The sequence below is a fragment of the Cervus elaphus genome, chromosome 28 (genome assembly GCF_910594005.1).
Source record: "Cervus elaphus chromosome 28, mCerEla1.1, whole genome shotgun sequence".
Lineage (NCBI taxonomy): Eukaryota > Metazoa > Chordata > Mammalia > Artiodactyla > Cervidae > Cervus > Cervus elaphus.
The window spans coordinates 26,398,628-26,422,135 of record NC_057842.1 but is presented as its reverse complement, the minus strand read 5'-3'; the positions used below and the strand labels follow the sequence as shown (position 1 = coordinate 26,422,135).

Here is a 23,508-nt window from a genome sequence, read left to right as displayed (position 1 = left end):
TTCTAGCAAAATTCTGTTCATTTGTTATTTCTAACTCTGTTGCCAAAATCATTGCTCTTTTGTTGATTGGAAAGCTACACAAAAAGCACATATTCAGTCTGAGATTAATGTACATAATAGCAACTATTTTTTAGCAAGATTGAGCTGTGCTTTTAACTAATACTCTAGGTGATCTAAGAAATTAATTTTTAAAATCCTGTTAAGTAACTTTTTTTTTTAATCCACAGCAAGTTGGCATTGATAAAGGTGACATTCCTGACCTCACTCAGGTGAGTGATTGTCTAAGTGAAAAACTTAGTATGCATGAAATTATTAATCCATAGTTTATCATAAATGGTCTTACTGAAGGCAGAGTCTTGTAAGCATTTGATGCATTTTGAATGTAGGCCAGCCACCTTTCTTGGAAATCATTCTAACTTACTTATTTTTTCTAGCTATTGAATATATTTCTAGAGATAATATGAAGATTTTCCTACTCTTATAAAATCATTTCTTTTTAAAAGGCAACTGAATATACTTATTGGGCTCATTTTTTCGTTCTTAAATCAAAAGGAAGCTTTGAATAATGTTTAAAAGGTGCTTTATCCATGAAACATGACTATTTGTAGGCATGTAATGAGAACAATTTGAACTGTTTTTCTGCTTCTTCTAGTTTTCAATGTGTCCCAGGGATGGAGAAGGGGCACAAATGAGGAGAACACTGATGTCATATTTCTACTACACTAATTATTTTCTCCCCTATGAATGGGAGGAATGCCTATATATGAAAAAACCTTTTTTTAAAAAAGTAGTAGGGGCAGATAAGTGATTTTCTAGAGACTTTCTAGAAAGCAAAAGCAATAGTAGTGCTTCCTTATGAATCCTTTTATCTGTCAAGGGAGTACACTGTAGCGCTCCTCTGATGTAGAACTGAGACCATTCACACATGCACAGTTATTGTAGGACTTTTCTCCTAATTGGCTGGAACTGTTTTTGTTTAATCAGCTTGTCGGTCTGTTATAGTAAATTTCTATCCCAAACATGTTCTTTAACTCAAGATGGATGATAGGAGAAAGTATAGAACTGTCATCATATATATCAGTAATGAATATAGGAGTTTTCTGTCTTTGTAAATTAAAAAAAAAAGTGATTATTATTACCCCTTAAAATGTCTCCATATTTGAATAATGTTAACCTTAAATTTTTGTTAAAAATCAGAGAAACCCAAAGTAATGATCTCTGTATTTACAGTATTAAAATATCAATTAAATACCAAGGATTCTTTATAAATAAAATTCAAAAAACAATTCAGAACATGAGGGCATTGTGGTTTTTTTTTGGAGGGGGGAATTGTGCTTTTTGATTTAAAAGTTGAGCAATAGCAAACTTCCCTGACAGTCTGGTGGTTAAGACTTCACACTACCAATGCAGGGGTCGTGGATTCGATCCCAGGTTAGGGAACTAAGATCCCACATCCTGTGTGGTATAGCCAAAACATAAAGATAAAACAATAAAAATTGGGAGATAACACCTTCTATTAGAGTATCTTATACTCTGTTATGGAAGTATTTTATACTTTCAATAGCATAAAGTATTTTTGCTACTATGAGAAGATAGTGTTCTTTAATCAGTTACATACCTAAATAAGATATTGGTATCATCTTGGTTTTGGTTAAAGATTAAGTGTGCATAAAATACTATTAAAATATCTTTATTAGATAAAGATTTATGAATTTTGTACCACTATAATAAAAAGCAAAAAAATCAGTGTGCTTTCATTTACAATTATTTAATTATAATAAACATTTCCATGGCAGTTTTTAAAACTAACCCAGATAAATTATATGTTAACCCCCCCAAAAAAAGGTGGATATTTAACTCAGAGATTAGCTTTTAGAAATGTTGAATTATCTTTATTTCAACTACATAGACTGTTCTCGCCATGGAACAGAAGTAAAACTATATTATTGTTTAATAGGCTGGCAGGTAAAAAGAAAATAGGTCCTCAGTTGTCTCACTTAGTTTGGGCAGAGTCTGAAGGGAGACAAAGAAAGGTTTAGAAGAATATTTAAATATCTTTTTGTTTTTAAAATTAGAAAATTATTAAAAGAAGATTTACAAATTTGGGTTTAATTTTAATGATATGTAATATTCATTATAATTTATATAATCTCTCAAGTCTACAGACATAATATTTTATTTAATGATGTCTGTATTGTCATAATTTGAGGAACAGAGCCCTGCCCTCATCCTTAGAGAAGATAAATCTTGCTCTGGATCTGGTATTAATAGAAAGCTGTTCTGATGCAGAGATTCATTAGACACTGGTAATGCTCTCTCCTCTGCTTTTGTTATGACCTTAAGAGTAACATAAACTTCAATATTAGCATTTATTTTAAAATTACCTCCTTATTAAAAAAAAATCCTCTACTTCATTTCTCCAACATATATTTAAATCTCAGTTCAAGAGTATTGTGTGATTCTGATATTTCGTAACAAGTAACCTAATTGTGGTTTTTGTTGGGATCATTAGCAGCAAAACTAAACACACTCCCTAATTTTTATTTAGAAGTCTCCATAGGTCTTATTGGAGGCTCATCATTGGATGAGGGGTTTAGACCCATTGTGACATTCTGGTCTGATCCAAGCTGAAAGGTGAGCTGTTCTAAGGTTAGTCCTTCAGATAGGGGTAGACCAGGACTAATCTGGAAATGGGTCAGAAATGCCAACCTGGGTGAAGTATAAGATCTCTGCGATTAGATTCTGCTCTCTGCCAGCATTCTCTGTGGCAGCCATGACTATTGAATCTAGCCATGGCAATGAACAAAAGTACCCACCAAGGAAGAAGATTAAAGAGGAGATGGGGACCAGCAGGGCTCCCTATCGACTGACAGTAGGAAAAGGCTGTTCCTAACTGAAAAAGGATTAGAATTCCTTTTGCAGCAAGATGACACAGAGGAATTGAATGGATATCTTTTAACTTAGAAAATGCACAATAAATACCAGTGTGGCATCTGTAGCCCTTCTTAAGTTGTGCATATAATAGCATCATAACAGCATTTTAAATGATTTATAAATATTGAAGAAAAATATTTTAAAATACTCAAAAGTACAGTACTGGATAAGAAGTGAATGTGATAGCAGAACTGAAATATTTCTCCTCAACCCTTTCCAATGGTTTCTTAGAGCTAATAATCAAAAATTAGAATCCTCTTTTCGTTGCTTTTTTTTTTTTCATTTGGTTTTAATGATGCTTTAGAATCTGAAGCATCTGAGTTATAGATGGATGGTTCCTTTCAAAATCAGCTATGAATTTGTTCCAAGAAAAGGATTTTCAAAATATTATTTCCTGTTTGGTGTGTGTGCATGCATGTTCCAAATTTAATGTATCTACATTTATGAAAAACATCTTAGGTTTTGATGTCAGGAATTCTGGTTGATCTGAAAACTACTGGTAAAGAAAAGTCTCCTTTTAAAGACTGTACCACTGAATCAGTAATCATGATATATCACTGTTATTTATTTGCTTTTACAAGCTGCCTCTTATTCTTTGGGTTGGTGTTTTCATCTGATTGGTCTATTGACTTCGGCATTATTTAAAATAAGCCACTAAGGATACTGCTAATTATTCTGAAGTTCCTTTTACAACAGCAGAGGCATTCTCAAAATTTTGCCCCTTTGGAAATTTGAGACAGTTTTCATTTTTGTCTGCAGCATGGCAGGATGCGCTCAGTGCCATAGATGGAGTTGAGAAGGCCAGCATTCCTGCACTCATGAATTTTTTTATCAAAGTAGTTTTTTTCCCTCTGAAAATATTTGTGTTTATTTCTGTTAGATTTTAAATGTCCTAATAAGAGATATAAATAATAAAGCATTTTTGAACCTCTAAGGTAAAATGCTGCAAACTTAATTTTATGTGCAATGCATTGCAAAGTAACACCTCAGAGTCAGTTTTACAGTCTATGTTTGTCTCAACTATTGTGATTTTTTAACTACTACTTTGTTTTTAATTTTTTTCTTAAATTATTAAGAAATTAAAAAAATGAAACTGCAAACTATCATCCTAGTTTTTTATTTTTTGTTTTAGATAATTAAGAAATTATTTATATAGGAAAAAACTACTTCTTTTGTTATCAATTTGTTGTCAATTTAATGTAGTGTTCTCTATTTTGTAACTATAAAGAGCATTCTTTAAACAGATTTAGCACAGAATCACATTTCTTTTACATTGCATTTAATATTCAGAGGACCTAAATCTTTTAAAGTTCTATGCCCAGGCCTCCTAGGTTCCATTATTATGACCATTATAATGATTATAATTATGACAATACTGCAGTTTTGAAGTTATCAAGTGTGGATACATCTAAAAATTGTGAAGCCATTTCTGTCTTCCTCTTTTCAAGGTTACAATACACATTCTGTTTATTAAGTGATCACATCCTAGTAGTTTATAGTTTTGCTGTAGAGCAAAATTTCCTTTATCTCTTGAAAATTCATTTTTTAAAGCTTAGAAGTGTACCCTTAGTTTTAGTTTACTGTAATTTGCTAGGTCCACTTTTACCTGAGCTGTATTTAAAAATTCTAATTTTATAGTTTTCAAAATTTATTATATCCCCTGATAATCATTTATTCTGTAGACATTAACTTTTTATATAATGCTTATAGAGCTAGCTATCTCTTTGTACCCTACCTTCAGCACTTTGGTCAATTTAATATTTTTATTCACTTACTAATTTGTAAATTTATGTTTGGCTCACTTAGTAATTTGCACTTGAAATAATCAATGTAATTACATATGTAATAATCATTATTGTTAAAACAGCTTATGAGCCTGTTAGTAAAATGAAAATGAATATTAAATGTCTGAACTTCCAGAATTAAAATATTGCAATAAGAATTCTATTTTCATTTGTCATTGTAAGTACAACATAAAATGTACAGTTGTATAAATCACCTTGAATTCTGTGAGCTATTTCAGCATTTAGCATACTTACTTTAAAATGCTTCAAAATTAATTTTATATTAATTAAAAAAACAGTTATCAAAATTAATTTATCTATAAATGTTATGATAGTCTTTGAATGCCTATGCTGCTGTCAAGGTCTAATTTGAGTTAAGATTTTTTCAAGAAAGGTGAAATTAGATTTCTAGTAGTTGAGGAATAGATGTGGTAGAATATTTATATGAACCTATTATGTCTCTTTTTAATATACAGTAAAATGCCATCACTTTATATTGCCTAAAAATTATGAAAACAAACATTCAGGTACTTCTTAATAAGAGCTGAAAATATGTATTAAATTTGTCAAAATGTAGTAGTCTTATTATAATGTTAATATTTGCTAAAGTTTCTATATTATGTATATAAATAGCTCAACAATAAGAAAATCTTAATTGTGGTCAACTATTAAAACTATATTTCCCCCCCACAACTTTTACTCTCCCTTTTTTAATAAAGTAATGACTTTCTCTACTATTTCAGTCAAGTGTGGATAAGTGAGATTTTACTGTATTTTCATATTTCTGTATGTTTGTATTTGGGCGCTTATATTTTTGATTTGGATGTAAATATCTTTACTTTTTCACTGTGGTCTTACAGAAATACATTGTGAATTTGATTTAATTGTTTACTACATTTAAATAATATCTTAAAAAAAGTCTATCTGATGTAATTTATACATTGAAACCACACTGTAACACTATTTGTTATGCAGTGAAATTATGTATATGTAAGATGGGCCTCTTTGAGATTGTGTGATATTTAAATACTTAAGTACCAAAAGCACCTGGAATGAAATTATCTCCCATATGTATTGGGGTACACAGACCTCCACTAGTCAAAGTTACAGTGATGTTCCAGTGTGTTTATTTTGAAAGAAAGCAGTGCAGACATTTATTTTCTTCTTTCTTATTGTAGGCTCCCAGCAGTCTTATGGAGACCCTTGAACAGCATCTAAATACATTAGAAGGAAAGAAACCTGGAAACAAGTACGCATTAGTTGTATATTCTGAATAAGAGAGAAAAATACTAGAGTTGTTCTTTATACAATGAGATTTATCATGGTACTGCAGTTTCATGGTATGCTTTATTGTAATTCTCCCCAGTTCCCTCAAAACCCCCCACCCTTCCCATTAACTTATGATAGCATGACCCCATATATAGGTGATCTCTTTGCGGGCTAATGCAGCAGATTAGTAGGTTGTATCTGTGTTGGCTGAACTTGCTGACTTATTTATTTGCCCTCAGAAGGGACTCACAGTCCTCAGAAAAAGAGTTGCTTGTGTCTAAAAGTTGAGGCTGTCATCAATGGGCACAAGTAAGAATGAGCCCAATTTCCCAAGCAGCCTTTGCACACCGTTATGTTACCAACCCCACTGTGGAAAAAGCAAAGCCCTCTGGCATCGCTTTCTGCACTCTAGGCTGTCCCCACGGGGACCCTTCGGCATGGCATGCTGCTGACACTTGACTCAGAGATCTTTTTCTAGACAGAATAGCAGTTGAGCAGCGAGAAGTGCACTTTTAGTATATTTTCAACCTTTGCGTTTGGACACTTAGATTTACGTACATTTTTCCCGATCACATGCCAAAAATGTCCAGGTTCTATTTTTGTTCTCTCCAGCCAGGGTCATACTTGTCTGTTCACAAGACCTGATCCTTTTCCGTTTTACCGCCTTGCTTAGACTGTAACTCTGCTAATCTTGGATGCCTGCGTCTCCGTGTCTCTGTGTGTGGGCATCTTATACATCCCGGGAGGGCCATCTCATGAAGCCTTCCTTAATCATGCACTGCACTGTGTTATGACTTCCCTTCTCCTCCTCCCCCACCCTCATATGTAGTTTAAATGGATTTTCTGTTTGCTAAGGTCAGAGACTATTTTGTACTTCATTATCTTCATCTAAAAACTCAATGTAGCTGTCTCTACAGAGCCAGTGTGAAATCTGTTTTTGTTGATGTTCCCAGCTGTAAGTTGATTCTGTTTAGATTGACAGCAGAAATTGGCAGAGACAACCCATGAACTGCTCATTGCAGGGCTGTCGGCTGACCATGGATTTTACCTGTGATACAGCTATTAAAATGCATCTTCTCTCTGCTTGTTTCTCTCTGGGCATTCTCCTAGAATCTAGATTGTTGTGTCTCAAAGTCACTTTTTTTGCTTGTTGTTTCATTAGCTAAGGGTTATTTGTCTATTACAAGATAGTATAAAAATTATTGCATGTCTTACATTTTCAATAATAAACAATGACGTGGGACTTTCTCAGGCAGTGATGCAGAGCTGTTTGGAGTGACAAATGGCAGGACCTCTCAAGGGCTCTGTCAGGGTTGTACTGTTGTCCCAGATCTGTCCCCACTTCACTGTTGGCCAAGGATGATCGTACTTTTGTGGGTAGATTGACGTCAACTAAAAAGGCATGAGAGTAGTAAGTCACAAAAGAAGGTGGCCACTTCCAGTAATTGCAGCCCCTTCCCCCACACCATATTAGGGTGTCTAGGAAGCCAGATGAGTTACCTAGGATTTAAACCAAAGGACACAGGAAGCCTGAGCAGTGTCCCTGCTCCTCTGGCCGGTGGAGAGCCTCTCCCTGGGCAATGCAGGATGCGCATGGGTGCAAGGCGGATAAGCTGGCTTATCTGCTGTCTTTTCCCCTCATGTCCTCACACCCTGCACAGGTCTACCCTTTTCCCTGCTTAAATCGGCCAGGGCAGCGTTCATGTGAAAAGCCATCTCCCAGAGTGAATTTCATCAGCCTAACTTCAGATCTCAAGCTGCCCCCTTGTGGCTGCTACAAACTATTTTTGGGCTATTTAACTATGGACATTTAGAGTAGTAAAATAAAAACGTAATGGTCTTTGTTTTGAATTACCTTTGAGCATAATTTTCCTTCCTCCTTTAAAATCATTTTATGCTTGTCAGATTTCTTTTCTGAATTGGCTAAGACCACCTCTGAACTTGTCCTTGCTTATTCCCTATTTTTAAAATAAATGAACTATAGTAGTTAACTGTTTATTTCTTTGTATGTTTGTGCTTACCTGGGAACTTAAGTGAAGGGTGAGTACTATATTGAGTGACTTTTTTGCATTTGGTTATTACTAAAAATGCAAAAAACACTCTTAAGATTCCACATTTGGTATTTAGAACATTTAAAACTGATTTCTGTCCATTTTACATATCTGTGTTTTTTCCATTATACTTTTGAAATTTGTCTCTCAAGGTGACTGGCATAAATGGTTTTACTCTATTTTGGTGTTAAATCAAGACTAATGAACTCTCTTAGGTGGCTGTACAGATATTCCTCTTAGATTTTAGAAATCAAAGACTTCTTCACTTGTTTAGTAAACAAAAGATTTCCCTATGGCTCATGGCAGAACTGCCAAAACACAGTGTTACAGAGAAAATTAATTAAAGAGGTTTTCTTTGTCTTCTAGGAGCAGTATAAAATTATTCTAAGTAGATACTTAAAAAGAAGCATTTTCAAATGTCTGCCAAAAAATATGTAGGCCTTTTATATTTAGTGCCTTATATCCACTGATAACTCATTTTTGGAATTTTCTGCAATACTGTGTGATATGCATTTGTACATTATCTGTTTCGGTAATTCCACAGCACAAAAGAGAAAACTTGATTTTGTTTTATATGTGGATTTACTAGCTGTTGAGGGTGCAAGAAACCTCAAGTTTAGTGTAATTAAAATTATTTGGAAGAGACAGGTTTTTCTCATATGTATTTTGTTTATTTTTCTGGCTAGCATTTGTGACCAAAACTGTGTAGGGATTAGTGTTATGAATAAGAAATAAAATGTCTTTTTTTGATAGCTTACCATTAACACATTGGTAGCAAACCTTGGCATTTTCTGTGTTCATCATAAAAACCCATGGTTTGTTTGTAATGTTTTACAAGATTTAGGGTACATTACTATAGGTCATTCTTTCTTGTCTTAAATTACATTCATGCCTTATTTTTCCCCAACATGATTCACTGTGTACTAAATTTCTCTAGCTGAAGTAATTGAAATAAGTACCAGGCTTTAAATAATGTCATATTTTATATCTAAAGATTATAGCATTTTCTTTTATAAAGGGTTAACAGCCAGTGGTAGGGTAGGAAATCAGCTAACGAAGAGGTAAAAAGAAGCAGTTCGTGTGTTATGTAAGAGAGGAACAAATGTGCTGGGCTCCCCTGTGTTTTTCGTCAGGACAGGCTGGAATGTGAAACGTGCACAGACAGACTTGGACCAGAGCCTGAAATCCACCATTAAAGAATGATGAGGCTTGGGCAAGTTATTTACCTTTTTGAGCCTCAGAGCCCTCAGACTTTAATCAGTGATGAATGATGCTTCTTAAAGTAGTGGCCCCAATGGGAACACCTCTGGTTCTACCTTTTTGAGGAAATTATGACAAAACCTGGATCTGGGCCATGGAAACAGAGATCGTACATCCTGACAGTTTAGTTTCATAACAAAATAACTGTTAAGATGTTTGGCTAATTTATTCTGCAATATATTTATCTGCTATAAAGCAATGAGATAGATTCGTTTCCTTCAAAAAACTTGGCATCTAGTGGCAAAGACAGGCAAATAAGATACAGTGCAATAAGTGGAATGATTGGAGAAGACAGACAGTAGGAGATTTTTTCCACGGGGTAACTACAAGTGTCATTTAGTAATAGAACTTATGCAAGAGCTTGGCAAGCTGATTCTTGTGCCAGTGATGATATTTTGTACTTAGCTTTGAGCATGATATTCTTTAATAGTACGTGGAGAAATTATGTTATTTTTACTATATCTTTATTTTGCTACAGAGCACAGAATATGTCAGAAACTTTTATATATTAGTTTGGACCCGTAGTTCAAAAAGTTCTTATTCATCCTCAGTTCTCTTTTGTGCATTCATATTTCTCATTGTGTCAGTACCACTAAGAATTGATTCATGAAAAGCTCTTGAGAGAGAAACAAATTAATTTCAATTAACTCATTCTTAGAAAGTGACCATGTCAGATGGCTTCTATGTTTCTGTTTTGGCTTTGCAGAGTTAAGACTATTACTTTCTTGAGTTTTTATTTAGACCTAACTCCTTTCCTTTTCCACATATTTAAAGAGAAGAAATGGTAGGAGTGGAGAAATTATTAACCAAAAACTCATTAGGGAATTTTCCACCTTAGTACCAGATTTGTAGGTTCCTAAGTTTCTGAGATACAGAGAATACTGTGATTCCATTTATTTCAGTAGACCCTTAATAAGCAGCATACATAAACATATATCCTTTTCTTCATGGAGTATGTTTACAGTGAAGATACCAGCCAAACTAAACATAGCCTAATCAAGCATTACCCTTAGGCTTCTATCTACATTATATCACAGAGATCTCTGTGAGCCCTTATTTTCATGTTTATTTTCAGTAAAAACTAAATAGGAAATGTCAGGCATGTGTTTGCAGATGAAGTTGAACATAAGAGATATTAAAATGCATCTAAGATTGTTAAATTTCTTTTGCTATATCCAGTAAAACAAAGAATTCATGATACTGTACCAAACTCCAGTTACTAAATCTCTGCTAATTTTATTTTACTCCTGCCACATGTGCTATTATCTCTGTAAATAAATACAAAACTATCCTCTAAGACCCTGATGATAGTCTTCTTATTTAAATCTCTTTTTTTCCCTTCATCATGTTTCCTTACTAATTTATTTTCTGACAACTCAGGGTAGTAAAACCTAAGCTGTTTAGACAGTTGTTTCTGAAGCATTTTGCTGGAAATGATATACAATAATCAGTGCCACCAGTAATCTAACTGAAAAAAGAAATGTATTTCATCCTGATTTTCCCTCAGTCCCTTAGAAACAAGCGTTGAGGTTACCATTCTTTTCAAGCTCTCAAGTTTCACAGGATAACGAGAACATTTCTCATAGATAGTTTTCATTACAGTCATGAAAAAAAAGACAAGCTCCAGGACATGAAAGCTGAGACACATATCAGGCATGGGGTGTGTGGGAATTTCTTTTTATTCTAGTGTTCCTTTTATGTATAACAATTTGATTAAATGAATCCCAATGCACTTTAACCTTCATGGGTTTTCTAACTTTTAAAAATACCAAACCAGATAGTTTTGAAAAAAAATCTATAAAGCATTATTTTTCCCAGGTCTTCTTGGGCAAAGTTTTTAAAATTGCAACTTGAGCAGTTTATTTTTGATGGATGTAAGCAATCAGATCAACTCCAGTAGTTAACTGAGTTGCTAGAGATACAAAAAAAGATTTTGAATTTAAGAATTTTTAGCACTAGAAATTAAGTGGATGGAAAATATCAGAAGCAGATGTCAGATAAAACTTGTTTTTAGAAAATAGTTTATGCATCACTAAAAAAAAAAAAGTCTGTATATAAACAAGTTAATGCTTGACCAAGCATCAGACTTAAATGCTTCTACAAATGTATTCAGGTTTATTTAGTTTTTATTCTTTTTGGTTTCCTTTTAGATCTGGTGCTCCCTCTCCACTAAGTAAGGTAAGTTTGTCTTGTGTTTTGACTTTTTTAACAACTTTCAACTGTAGAGTTCAGTGACAGTAAGTACATTCATATTGTTGGGCAGCCATCGCTATTATCCATTTTGGAGAACATTTTCTTCCCAAGCTGAAACTCTGTACCCTTTAAACACTGACTCATCATTCCCCACCCTCATCCCCTACACCCCCAGCTCCTGGCAAGGCACTGTTCTACTTTCCTTCACTATGATTTTGACAACTCTGGGTGCCTCAAATAAGTTGAACCTCTCAGTATCTGTTCTTTTGTGACTGGCATATTTTACTTAGCAGAGTATCTTCCACGTTAATCTGTGTTGTTATTGGGTTGGCCAAAAAGTTCGTTTGGGTTTTCCCTTAAGATCTTAGCATATATCAGAAATTTCCTTTCTTTTGAAGTCTGAATCCTATTCCATTCTATGTATAGACCACATATTGTTCATCCATCCCTCCATAGATGATCACTTAGGTCACTTCCACCTTTTGGTTATTGTAAATAATGCTTCCGTGAACATGGTATACAAATATCTGTTCGAGTCCCTGTTTGCAGTTCTTTAGAGTCTGCACCCAGAAGTGAAATTGCTGAATCATATGATAATTTTGGAGGAGGGCATGGCAACCCACTCCAGTATTCTTGCCTGGAGAATCCCATAGACGGTGGAGCCTGGTGGGTTACAGTCCATGGGGTTGCAAAAAGTCGGGCCGACTGAGTGACTAACACCTTCACTTTCATGGTAATTTTGTTTTGAATTTTTTGAGGAAAGGTAAGGTAATTTTTTTTTTTGTATTTCCTCTTACATTAGTTTCTCAATCCAATATCATATGGCAATGTCTACTTAGCCCTCTATCTGGACTAAAAATTTTTTTAAGTAGGAGAAATTTTCATACATTTATATTACAGCTGAGAACAAATGTATCAGTGTAACATCTTAGTAGTTTCAAAGGACTTTCGAGAACTCTGAATCATAGCCTGGTGGGATAAATAAGGCACATGATATTGTGCCTGCCTTGATGGTGCATGCGTGTTACATCGCTTCAGTTGTGTCCGACTCTTTACGATAGTATGGACTATAGCCCACCAGGCTTCTCTGTCCATGGGATTCTCCAGGCAAGAATATTGGAGTGGGTTACCATGCCCTCCTTCAGGGGATTTTCCCAACCCAGGGATTGAACCTGAGTCTCTTAACGTCTATCTGCACTGATACATGGGTTCTTGACCACTAGTGCCACCTGGAATGGTAACGAAACCAATTGTCGTTGGGTATCCTTCCAAACATGTCTTTTAGACAATCTGTCGTAATAACTGTCAGAGCTCCTTCCACTCCCTTTCTCCTTTAGCGTCTTGTAAAGACAGGATTAGGGTTGTCAGTGACAAGAGTGATTTAGTTCTATAGGTCCGTAGTTTAGATTTGCCATTGTATTTTTCAGGCAAAAATGTGATAAATGTGCTCTTTCCTCTTTGCCGAATTTCTGTCATGTAACTAATATTATTACAGACAAGAAAGATGGCATTATGACTGCCCAGGGTACCCCAGACACCCTGTACTCTGTCAGTACGTGGCCATCTGCCTGAGAGTCCCTCAGGGAGAGCCAACAGTCAAACAGACAAACAACTGAAGCTCCCTGGTGATTCTGCTACACAGCTGACTCTAAAATCATGTCTGTGGAAGAATTCTGTCATAGGCCTGCCGGGTAGAGTGTGATGAGATTCTGGAATCCTTTTAAGATGGTCTGTTTTGGCATTTTGGCCAAATCAAATTTTGACTTTTTTTCTTTTTGTATTAACAGGATTATTTTGGTTCTGTTTTCCTCCCTTCCTCATCTCTTCAGAGCTTATTATTACAAGGCAGTTTTTAATAAGCCTTTGGAGACCATTTCTGCATTTCTGTTTGTAGATTCATTGCTGTCAGTACATCCTCCTTCGTATTTCCGAAACATCACTTTCTAAGCTTATTTACATGCGTCAGTTGAAACAAAAACCACGAATTTATTTCAGAGTTGTCAGTGTCCACAGCGGACAGCATGCAAATTCATTTTTGTCAGTTGTTTCTATTCCCTTGTTACTCTTTCACATTCTGTTTGGAAACTTTGAATTTTTGGTGAAGAACAAAGCTTGAGTTGACCCTTTCTGAGCAGCAGTGTTCATACTGCTCTTGGGTTTATCTTTTATCTTTTTTGGAAGCGCTGAGTGCTTAGCACTTATACATCTTTGGATTTTGAATTCATTATCAGCTATATTCTTAGTGCTTCTGCCCATACTCAGTCACTCAGTTGTTTCTGACTCTTTGCAACCCTATGGACAGTGCCAGGCTCCTCTGTCCGCAGATTATCCTGGCAAGAATACTAGAGTGGGTTGCCATGTCCTCCTCCAGGGGATCTTCCTGACCCAGGGATTGAACCTGCGTCTCATGTCTCCTGCGTTGGCAGGTGGATCCTTTACTACTGAGCCACCTGGGAAGCCCAAGTAAGAATACTGGATCAGGTTGCAATTTCCTCAAGGGGATCTTCCTAATCCAGGAATCAAACCCATCTCCTGTGGCCTCCTGCATTTGCAGGACCGTTCTTTACCACTGAGCCACCTGGGAAGCATATTCTTAGGCAAATAGCTGTTTGTTATTCAGTTGCTAAGTGGTGTCCCACTCTTTGCGAGACACCGTGGACTACAGCATGCCAGGCTTCCTTGACCTTCACTATCTCCCAGAGTTTGCTCAAACTATGTCCGTTGAGTTGGTGATGCCATCCAATCATTTCATCGTGTGTTCTCCCCTTCTCCTCCTGTCCTCAATCTTTCCCCACATCTGGGTCTTTTCCAATGAGTTGGTTCTTCATTTCAGGTGGCCAGAGTATTGAAGCTTCAGTTTCAGCATCAGTCCTTCCAAAGAATATTCAGGATTGATTTCCTTTAGGAATGACTGGTTTGATATCCTTGCTGTCCAAGGGACTCTCAAGAGTCTTCTCCAACACCACAGTTGGAAAGCATCAATTCTTTGGCACACAGCCTTCTTTATGGTCCAACTCTTAACATCTGTACATGATTCCTGGGAAAACTATAGCTTTGACTATATGGACCTATTAAATAGATACTATTTAAATCTGAAAACTCCTGTACATTGCTTATCTCCTCAGTCCTTTTTCTTAATTTATTCTTTTTCAAATTTCCTCTACATTTGGTTTGCTTGAAATTAGACGTCCTGTTACAGCAGTGGCTGATGGCCCTTGCTTGGTCTTGGTCTTTGTGCATTTTGCTTGCTGTTATGTCTCATTTCCACTTACAGAACTGAGTATCAGTGGACTGTTTTGAGATGATCCATTCATCTTTCTCTTGTGAATACAGGCAAATTAAATATACCAAGTTAAAAAAAATAGAATTAGGAGAGTTACTATACAAGCATCTTATTTTTTTAATATATTAGCTGACTATCAGGTCCTCTTCTTAAGCCAGCTTAGGACAATAAATGTTGGGTTTTATTTCACTTGTTAAATTTTTATCTTTTCACATCAGTGAAGGTCTATCCTCAAGCTGTCAGTGACTTGAATCTTGTTTGGGGATTGTTGTCTCCTGTCTGTGAACTATTTTTTAAGTTAGGTTTCTAGATGTTACAGGCATCTGAGAAGATTTTGCATGCAGTCTGTTTAAGACGCAGAAAAGAATGGCCTTGGTTTTAAAGCAATCATTGCAATTGATTTTTTTTTTTTTTTCATTTTTGCAGCTAGCAAGATCTTTCCCACTAATTTTTTGTTTAGGAAATATGTTTGGCCTTCATTTTTTTTTTAATTGAAGTATAGTTGATTTACAATGTGGTAGTAGTTTCTGATGTTCAGCAGAGTGATTCAGTTTTATATATGTGTGTGAATTCTTTTCAGTTTTTTTTTCCATTATAGGTTATTACCAGGTGTTAAATGTAGTTCACCGTGCTATACATATCCAGTAGGACCTTTTTGTCTGTTTTACATATAGTAGTGTGTATTTGTTAATCCCAAGCTCCTAATTTATTATTTGGCTTTGATTATAAATATATGCATAGAAGTCATTGCAATGTTAGGACAAATACTTTGTCATAATTCTATATAAATTACATATAACTTGTAATATTTCAAACATGTTTTGTCCACTATTGATTATTTATTATAATTCTCAATTTGAAATTTTCTTGAGTTTTTTCCTCCCATGAGGAGCTACCAAATGGCGTAGGTCTGCAGAGTGGGGGGCCTGTCACCCTGTGTCCTGTAGATTCAGATTTGACCAGAGCATGCTGTGCCTCTTCCCTTTCAGTCTTCTCCAGCCACAACTGTTACGTCGCCTAATTCTACACCAGCTAAAACTATTGACACATCGCCTCCAGTTGATTTGTTTGCAACTGCATCGGCAGCTGTACCAGTCAGGTTAGTTCATGAGAATGCAGCAAACTGTTTATTAATCTTTTGATGAGGTTTTCATTTTATTTTTATGTATTGAACTCAAATGACTTCACAAAATGAAATGTTGTTCTAGTGAATGTATGCTGTTTTGGGTTATTTTCAGGTACACGGAGTAAGTTCTTCTACACCTTATACAGTTATTTAAGTTTGTACCTCCCAAAGTGTAAGAAAGACCTAAGCTCTGGGAGTTGCCTTGTTGCTCAGATATTTGGGAAAGAAAGTGGAAGAAAGATGCACACATTTCAGGTTCTTCTGAAAAGGATGATACGGACAGTGTTTTCTGAAATTCATTTCTTCTTTTATGAAATTTAAAGGATGTCTTGTGCTATAAAATGAAATGAAGTGAAGTGAAATGCAATTGTAGGTCGAGTAGGTGGTACATATGAGGAACTCAAACTCTGCTTGTAGGAAGAAACTGTCAGGATGCTCCTAATTGCTTTTATAGCACCTAAAAGTCAGAATAGTAGTGAGAAAGATGGGGATGGCTCTGTGTTGTATGAAATCTCTGAGGTGCCTGAAAGGAAGCCCCAACTAAGAGAGGCTTCCTCAGGTATTAATTTTAGGTCAACTCTTTGTTTTGTTCTTTTGCCTTGACAAGATTCTAGTCCCATCTTATAGTATCTGTGACTCTGATTATGAATACTCTGTACTTGGAGACTTGAATTTTGAACTGAACAATAAATCCACATAACGTATCCACGTAAACTATGCCTGTTGGTCTCCACTCACTTAATTCTAATTTTATAATCACAGGCTTGGAAAGGCCAAGTCCTTTCTGCCTCTATACCAAGATAAATTGCTTCTTCTAAAAGCAATTTGATTCAGGTCTTAATAATAAATGTTTCTCTATTCTGGCTTTTAAACCAGTTGTACTTATGAAATAGATATCAAAACTAGGCAAGTTTCAAAGAATATTACTTGCAAATCTAATATGTAAAACAGATAGGGATTGAACTGCTATTTTTAAAGAGGGTTGGGGAACCTGGACCCTGATGGCTTAGTACCTGATCTTGCAGCCTTTAAGCCAGTGCTCCTTAAACAGGAATGGACAGTGAACACCTGGGGTCACATTAAAATGAAGACTCTGATATAGTAGATATGGGGTAAGCCTGGGACTTTGCATTTCTAACAAGGTCCCGAGATGCTGTTAGTTTGGAGATCGTACTTTGAATAGCAAAGCTCTAGGCTCTTTCTTGGAACGTCTATAGATGAAAGAGCTTTGGAAAGTACAGCCCTATCTGAGTAAGAGTGAAAAAATATGGAATTGTTTATGGATGAGGCCTCTTACAGGCCAACTTGACATGTTGCAATTTAATGTAGAAAAAAGGTACAATAGTGATTATTCATTTTAGTGTTCTTTGGTTTATAAATAAATTCTTCTTTTCAAGATAAGAATTATTTACCATGATACAAAAAAAAATACAAAAAATTTTAGGAAATAGAGAAAAGGAAAAAATTACCAATAATTCTCTTTAATATTTGGAGCATGTTTCCTTTTGTCAGAGTCTTCATAATCAGCATTTCAGATGCTACCCAGTGGATATAACATGTTTAAAATTCCCCCTTACTTTGAGGTATTTAGATTTTCCCTTTTTCTTTCTGCTCTATGATTCGCTGAGGAAGCCATTGCTTGAAGTGTGATTTAACTTTGTTATCTGTGGAGCAGGAGTTGGCAGACGATGGCCCATAGATCAGATCTAGCCTCCTGTCTTTGTAAATAAATTTTTATTGCAACAAAGGCATGTTTGTTTGTTTACACACTGTGTCTTTTTTCATGCTGCACTGGCAGAGTCAAGTAGTGACAGAGGCTGTCTAGCCCACAAACCTTAGATGCTTAGCATCTGGCCCTTGACAGAGGTAGTCGGCCAGCTCTTGGTATAGAGGAACATATGTTTTACTGCTGTACTTTCACAAATATTATTCTCTTGCTGGATTTAAAATATCCAAAATCTGTGATGTTTTCTGCCTAAGTCTTTATTTGAAAAACATCTCTACAGTTTAAAATTTCAAAAATCTGATTGTAAAATGATGTTTGCCTTTCAGCACTTCGAAACCGTCTAGCGATCTCCTGGACCTCCAGCCAGACTTCTCCCCTGCAGGGGCAGGGGCAGCGGCACCAGCACCAGCACCACCTTCAGGAGGCGCCACTGCGTGGGGAGGTGAGTGGAATCAGACAGCGCTGCCAGTTTTCTATTTAGCTGTTTTCATTCAGGTTATATTTGTTACTCTTTCCTTCTGACTATCCAAAGTGGTGCTAGAAACTGGGGGAGAAAATGCTAAAAATGGCATCGATTGATTGAAATATGTATTGAAAGAGAGACAAAAGGTACCCGTATGTGTTATGTGCATGTGGTCTGTCGCTCAGTCATGTCCGACTCTTCCCAACCCCATGGACTGTAGCCCTCCAGGCTCCTCTGTCCATGGGATTCTCCAGGCAAGAATACTGGAGTGGGGTGCCATTTCCTCCTCCAGGGGATCTTCTCGACCCAGGGATGGAACCCATGTCTCCCGCGTCTCCTTCATTGAAAGGTGAATTCTTTACCACTGAGCCACCTGGGAAGCCCCCAAAGTACCCATAATACAGTTAAAATACTCAAGTAATCACATCGTTTTATTATCAAAGTTGAAACAATGAGAGTATTTTTTCTTAGCTATTCTCAAATCCTGATTATTTTTAGTAATTGCTCTCTAAGAGTTCAGGCCTTAGAAGATTGTGTGTTTCCTTCAGAAATTATGAGATTACTGAAAGGCAGCATTTTGAATTTGGTTTGTTTAAGTGCGATCTTCCTAGTTGATTTCTTTAGATCTGAATTGGTTTTATTCATATTGTATTTGATTTCATGCAATTGAAAATCTGGGTTAGATTCTTATTTGTGCCAGAAAAGATCTATACTAAACTTGTTAAGAGCAGTCACATGTAAGTACTGGATTTCCACTTTATTCATGGATCTTGGGAACAATTACACTTCTGTACATATTTGATTTAAAAGGATACTTAATACCAGTATAAAGTTAAGTTGATTATTGCTTCATTCCTAAAGTTTCACAGAGTTGGTATTAAATACCTTACTCTACCACATCAAACTATCAAAGTAAAAAAAATTTTTTTAATTTTAAAATGGCTCATACAACTATAGAAATAACACAGAGGGAATGACATAAGCAAGATGGTCAAATAGGAGGTGTCCCATCATACCTCCCCACAGAAGTAACCATTTGGCAGCCATCCACAGACAAAAGTGCCTTTGTGGGTGCTTTGGGACCCAGGAAAGAGGTTGCAAAGCCCAAGATCAAGAAGGCTTGATTTGAGAAGGCAGGTCCAGGTAGGAGGCTCATCAGCCTTGGTCCTGGCAGCAGACCTGGAAACACCGCCATGCCCTCGTGGACTCATTACTGTCACCCATGCATTAGGTAACAGGCCTGCTGACCTTGAAACTGTCTCAGCTGTGGACCCTGAAACTGCCTGTGACCCAGCTCCAGCCTCTCTCAGTCTTGGTCCAGGAGCAGTCTCGCCTGCCCAGCCAGAAGACATACCTGTCTGTGCACTTAGAGACAGGGCCAGTGACTGTAGTCCAACCTCAGATCCTAAAGAAGCTTTGTGACTAGGCTCAGCCCCTTCCAGCTGCAGTCAGGAAGCTGTCCTGCCCACCTGGGGACTTTGTGGGAGACAGACTTATCCATACTCATAAGGGCAGGCCTACAGACCTTGGTCCCAGCTTTGGACCTTCAAGCAAATATCAGACTTGATTCAGCCCCACTTGGCTATAGTCCAGGGCTAGTCCTTCCCTGCCCAGAGACCTCGTAGAAGCTACACCCAAACATGCACTTGGTAACAAGCCCACCACCCCTGAACTCGACTGAAGACCCCAAAGTGGACCCTTGTTCCAGTTGCAGCCCTACTAACCAAGGTTGTGAAGGCAGTCCTCTCCACTTAGGGACCAGGAGGCAGGATCCGCACCCACCTAAGACCCTGGTCACAGCCCCACCAACATGGGCACTGCAGCAGACCCAGGAGTAGCCACGTGAACTTGCCCCAACCCCATTCAACTGCAATCCCAGAGGCAATATCATCACCCCAGGGACCTGACAGTAGAAGATCTTCACCTGCCAAAACTAGTGTTTAAAAACAGGAAGAGGTGTTTTTCCTTCAAATGCACAGGCATCATCACAAGGCTATATGAAATACAAAGAATCAGGCAGAAAAAAAAACCTCCATGACACTGCCAAAGGAAACTAATAAAGCCCAGTAACTTACCCTAAAGAAATCTAGATTGTCTGCCAATGAATTCAAAATAATCATCCTAAAGAAGCTCAGTGAGATTCAAGGGAACACATGCAGGCAAGAAAACAAAATCAGGAAAACTATACATGAACAAAATAAGAAAATAGAAACTATAAAAGAGAATAAAACAAATTCTAAATGAAATAGAATACAGTGACTGAACTGAAAAGAAAAACTGTAGACAGCTTCAACGGAAGACTGAATCAGACAGAGTAAAAATCCACAAACTCAAAGATAGGTCATTAGAAAATAGCCAGTTAAAGGAATAAAAAGGGAAAAAAGAGGATGCATACAGGACCTATAGGATATCATAAAATGAATGAGGATATGCATTTTAGAAGTCTCAGAAAGGAAGAAAGAAATGAAGTGAAGTCACTCAGTCATGTCCGACTCTTTGTGACCCCATGGACTGTAGCCTACCAGGCTCCTCTGTCCATGGTATATTCCAGGCAAGAGTACTGGAGTGGGTTGCCATTTCAGAAGGAAAGCTTATTTAAAGAAATAGTCGCTTGTGGTGGTGGTGGTTTAGTCGCTAAGTTGTGTCAGACTGTTGCAACCCCATGGACAGTAGCCTGCCAGGCTCCTCTGTCCATGGAATTCTCCAGGCAAGAGTGGGTTGCCATTCCCATCTCCAGGGTATCTTCCCAACTCAGGAATTGAATCAAGGTCTTCTGCATTGCAGGCAGATTCTTTACCAACTGAGCTACCAGGGAAGCCCGAAATAGTGGCTGAAAACCAACTAAATCATGAGAGAGATGTGGACATTTAAATTCATGAAATTCCAAAGTCTCCAAGCAAGATCAATCCAAAGAATATTACCTAAGACACAGTATATAATCCAATTGTCATAAGTCAAAGACAAAGAGAAAAATTTGAAAACAACAAAAGAAAAGCAGTTTCTCCTATACAAGGGAATCCTGGTAAGGCTATCAGCATATAATGATAAAATCAATTCATTAAGACACTTGCTCCTTGGAAGAAAAGCTATGACAAACCTAGACAGCATATTAAAAAGCAGAGACCTTTGCCTACAATGGTCCATATAGTCAAGGCTATGGTTTTTTTCCGTAGTCATGTATGGATGTGAGAGTTGGACCATAATGAAGACTGAGTGCTAAACGATTGATGCTTTTGAACTGTGGTGTTGGAGAAGACTCTTGAGAGTCCCTTGGATTGCAAGGAGATCACACTGGTCAACGGTAAAGGAAATCATTCCTAAATATTCATTGAAAGGACTGATGCTGAAGCTGAAGTCCAGTACTTTGGCCACCTGATGCGGAGACCTGACTCATTAGAAAATACCCTGGTGCTGGGAAAGATTGAAGGCAGGAGGAAAAGGGGATGACAGAGGACGAGATGGTTGGATGGCATCACCGACTCGATGGACATGAGTTTGAACAAGCTCTAGGATGTGATGAAGGACAGAGAAGCCCGGCATGCTGCAGTCCACAGGGTCTCAAAGAGTCGAATACAACAGAGCAACTGAACAACAATAATTTATTCAGAGGATATAAACATCAAAATACCTAAACATGTGAAGCACATATTAACAGAACTGAAATAGGAAATAGATAGCCATACGATAATAGTAGGGGGCTTCAGTATGCCACTTTAAACAACGATAGGTCATCCAGACAGAAAGTCAGTTAGGAAATAGAAAACTTGAATAACAGCTTGCCCCAAGTGAACCTGCAGACATATACAGAAAATTTCTTTCAATGGAGCCAAATATACTTTCTCCTCAATTGCACATAGAAAATTCTCCAGGGTGGAGAATGTTGGGACAAGAAAAAATTTTGATGAAGATTGAAGTCATATCAAGTATTATTCCTGACCTTCAGTGGTATGAAACTAGAAATCAGTAACATAACAAAACTTTGAAAATTCACAAATACATGGAGATTTTATAACATGTGGCCAACCAATGGGTCAAAGAAGAAATTAAAAAGAAATTTTAAAGGACCTTGAGACAAAAGAAAATGGAAGCACAGTATGTCAAAACGTACCTGATGCTGCAAAAGCAATACTAAGAGGGAAGTTTACAGTGCTAAATGCCTCCATTAAGAAAAAAAGACTCAAAGAATCTAGCTTTATATCTCATGGAATTAGGTAAAGAACAAACTTATCCCAAAGATAGCAGAAGGAAGGAAATAATAAAGATTAGAGCAGAAATAAATGAAATAGAGAGCAGAAAGATGTTAGAAAAGATCAACAAAACTGAGTTGGTTTTTTGAAAAGATAAAATTACTTTTGTGTGTGTGCATGCTCGGTTGTATTTGACTCTTTGTGACCCCAAGGACTGTAGCCCACCAGGCTCCTCTGTCAGTGGAATTTTCCAGGTGAGAATACTGAATGGGTTGCCATTTCCTACTCCAGGGAATCTTCTTGACCCAGAGATCGAACCAACATCTCCTGTGTCTCCTTCATTGCCAGGTGAATTCTTTACCACTGAGTCACCTGGAAAGCCCAAAATTACCTTTGGCTAGACTAAATAAGATAAAAGGGCAATGACCCAAACTAAAATTATAAATGAAAGAAGAAACATTATCACTGATACCATAAAAATGCAAAGAATCATAAGAGATAGTTGTGGGCAATTATATGCCATGATTGGATAACCTAAAAGAAATGGATAAATTCCTAGAAACGTACAGCTGACCAAGATACAACTGACCAACAAAGATACAACTGACAGTCAAGAAGAAAGAGAATCTGAACAGACTTACATGAATAAGGACATTGAAGCAGAAATCAAAAAACTCCCAACAAAGAAAAACCCTTGATCATATAGCTTCATGAGTGAATTCTACCAAACATTTAAATAGAAATTAATGCCAGTCCTACTCAAATTCTTCCCAAAAAAAATGAAACAAGGGAACACTTCCAACCTTTACTTTTTTGAGGCTAGTTTTATGCTCATACCAAAGCCAGATACACACACTATAAGAAAAGAAAATAACAGGCCATCATTCCTGATGAACATAAAACTATAAAAATCCTTCACAAAATAATTACAAACTGAATTCAACAGCACATTAAAAGGATCATACACTATGGTCAAGTGGGGTTTCTCCCTGAGATGCAAGGATGGTTCAACAGTTGCTTGGGATACACACCACATGGTAGAATAAAGGATGAAAATCATATGATGATCTCAATACTTGCAGAAAAAGTACTTAACAGAGTTCAACAACCTTTCATGATTTAAAAAAAAAAAAACTGTCAACAAATTAGTTAGAGAAGGAATGTATCTCAACATAATAAAGGGTATATATGACACGTCCACAGCTAACATGATTCTAAATGATGAAAAGCTG

At 36.7% G+C, this 23,508-nt stretch overlaps 1 protein-coding gene across 15 annotated transcripts in view; it reads left to right on the top strand.

Annotated features, from left to right (window-relative positions):
- SNAP91 (synaptosome associated protein 91) overlaps nt 1-23,508 on the top strand; it is a 160,307-nt gene that overhangs the window by 75,449 nt on the left and 61,350 nt on the right. For 8 of the 15 annotated variants that reach the window (XM_043890301.1, XM_043890306.1, XM_043890310.1 and 5 more), the window contains exons 9-14: nt 228-269; nt 5,897-5,967; nt 8,022-8,027; nt 11,449-11,476; nt 15,764-15,873; nt 17,953-18,068. In XM_043890301.1, coding sequence (XP_043746236.1) covers nt 228-269; nt 5,897-5,967; nt 8,022-8,027; nt 11,449-11,476; nt 15,764-15,873; nt 17,953-18,068 — 373 coding nt within the window. The remainder of the gene's footprint in view (nt 1-227; nt 270-5,896; nt 5,968-8,021; nt 8,028-11,448; nt 11,477-15,763; nt 15,874-17,952; nt 18,069-23,508) is intronic. The other 7 variants (XM_043890314.1, XM_043890312.1, XM_043890308.1 and 4 more) reach the window with 1 other exon arrangement.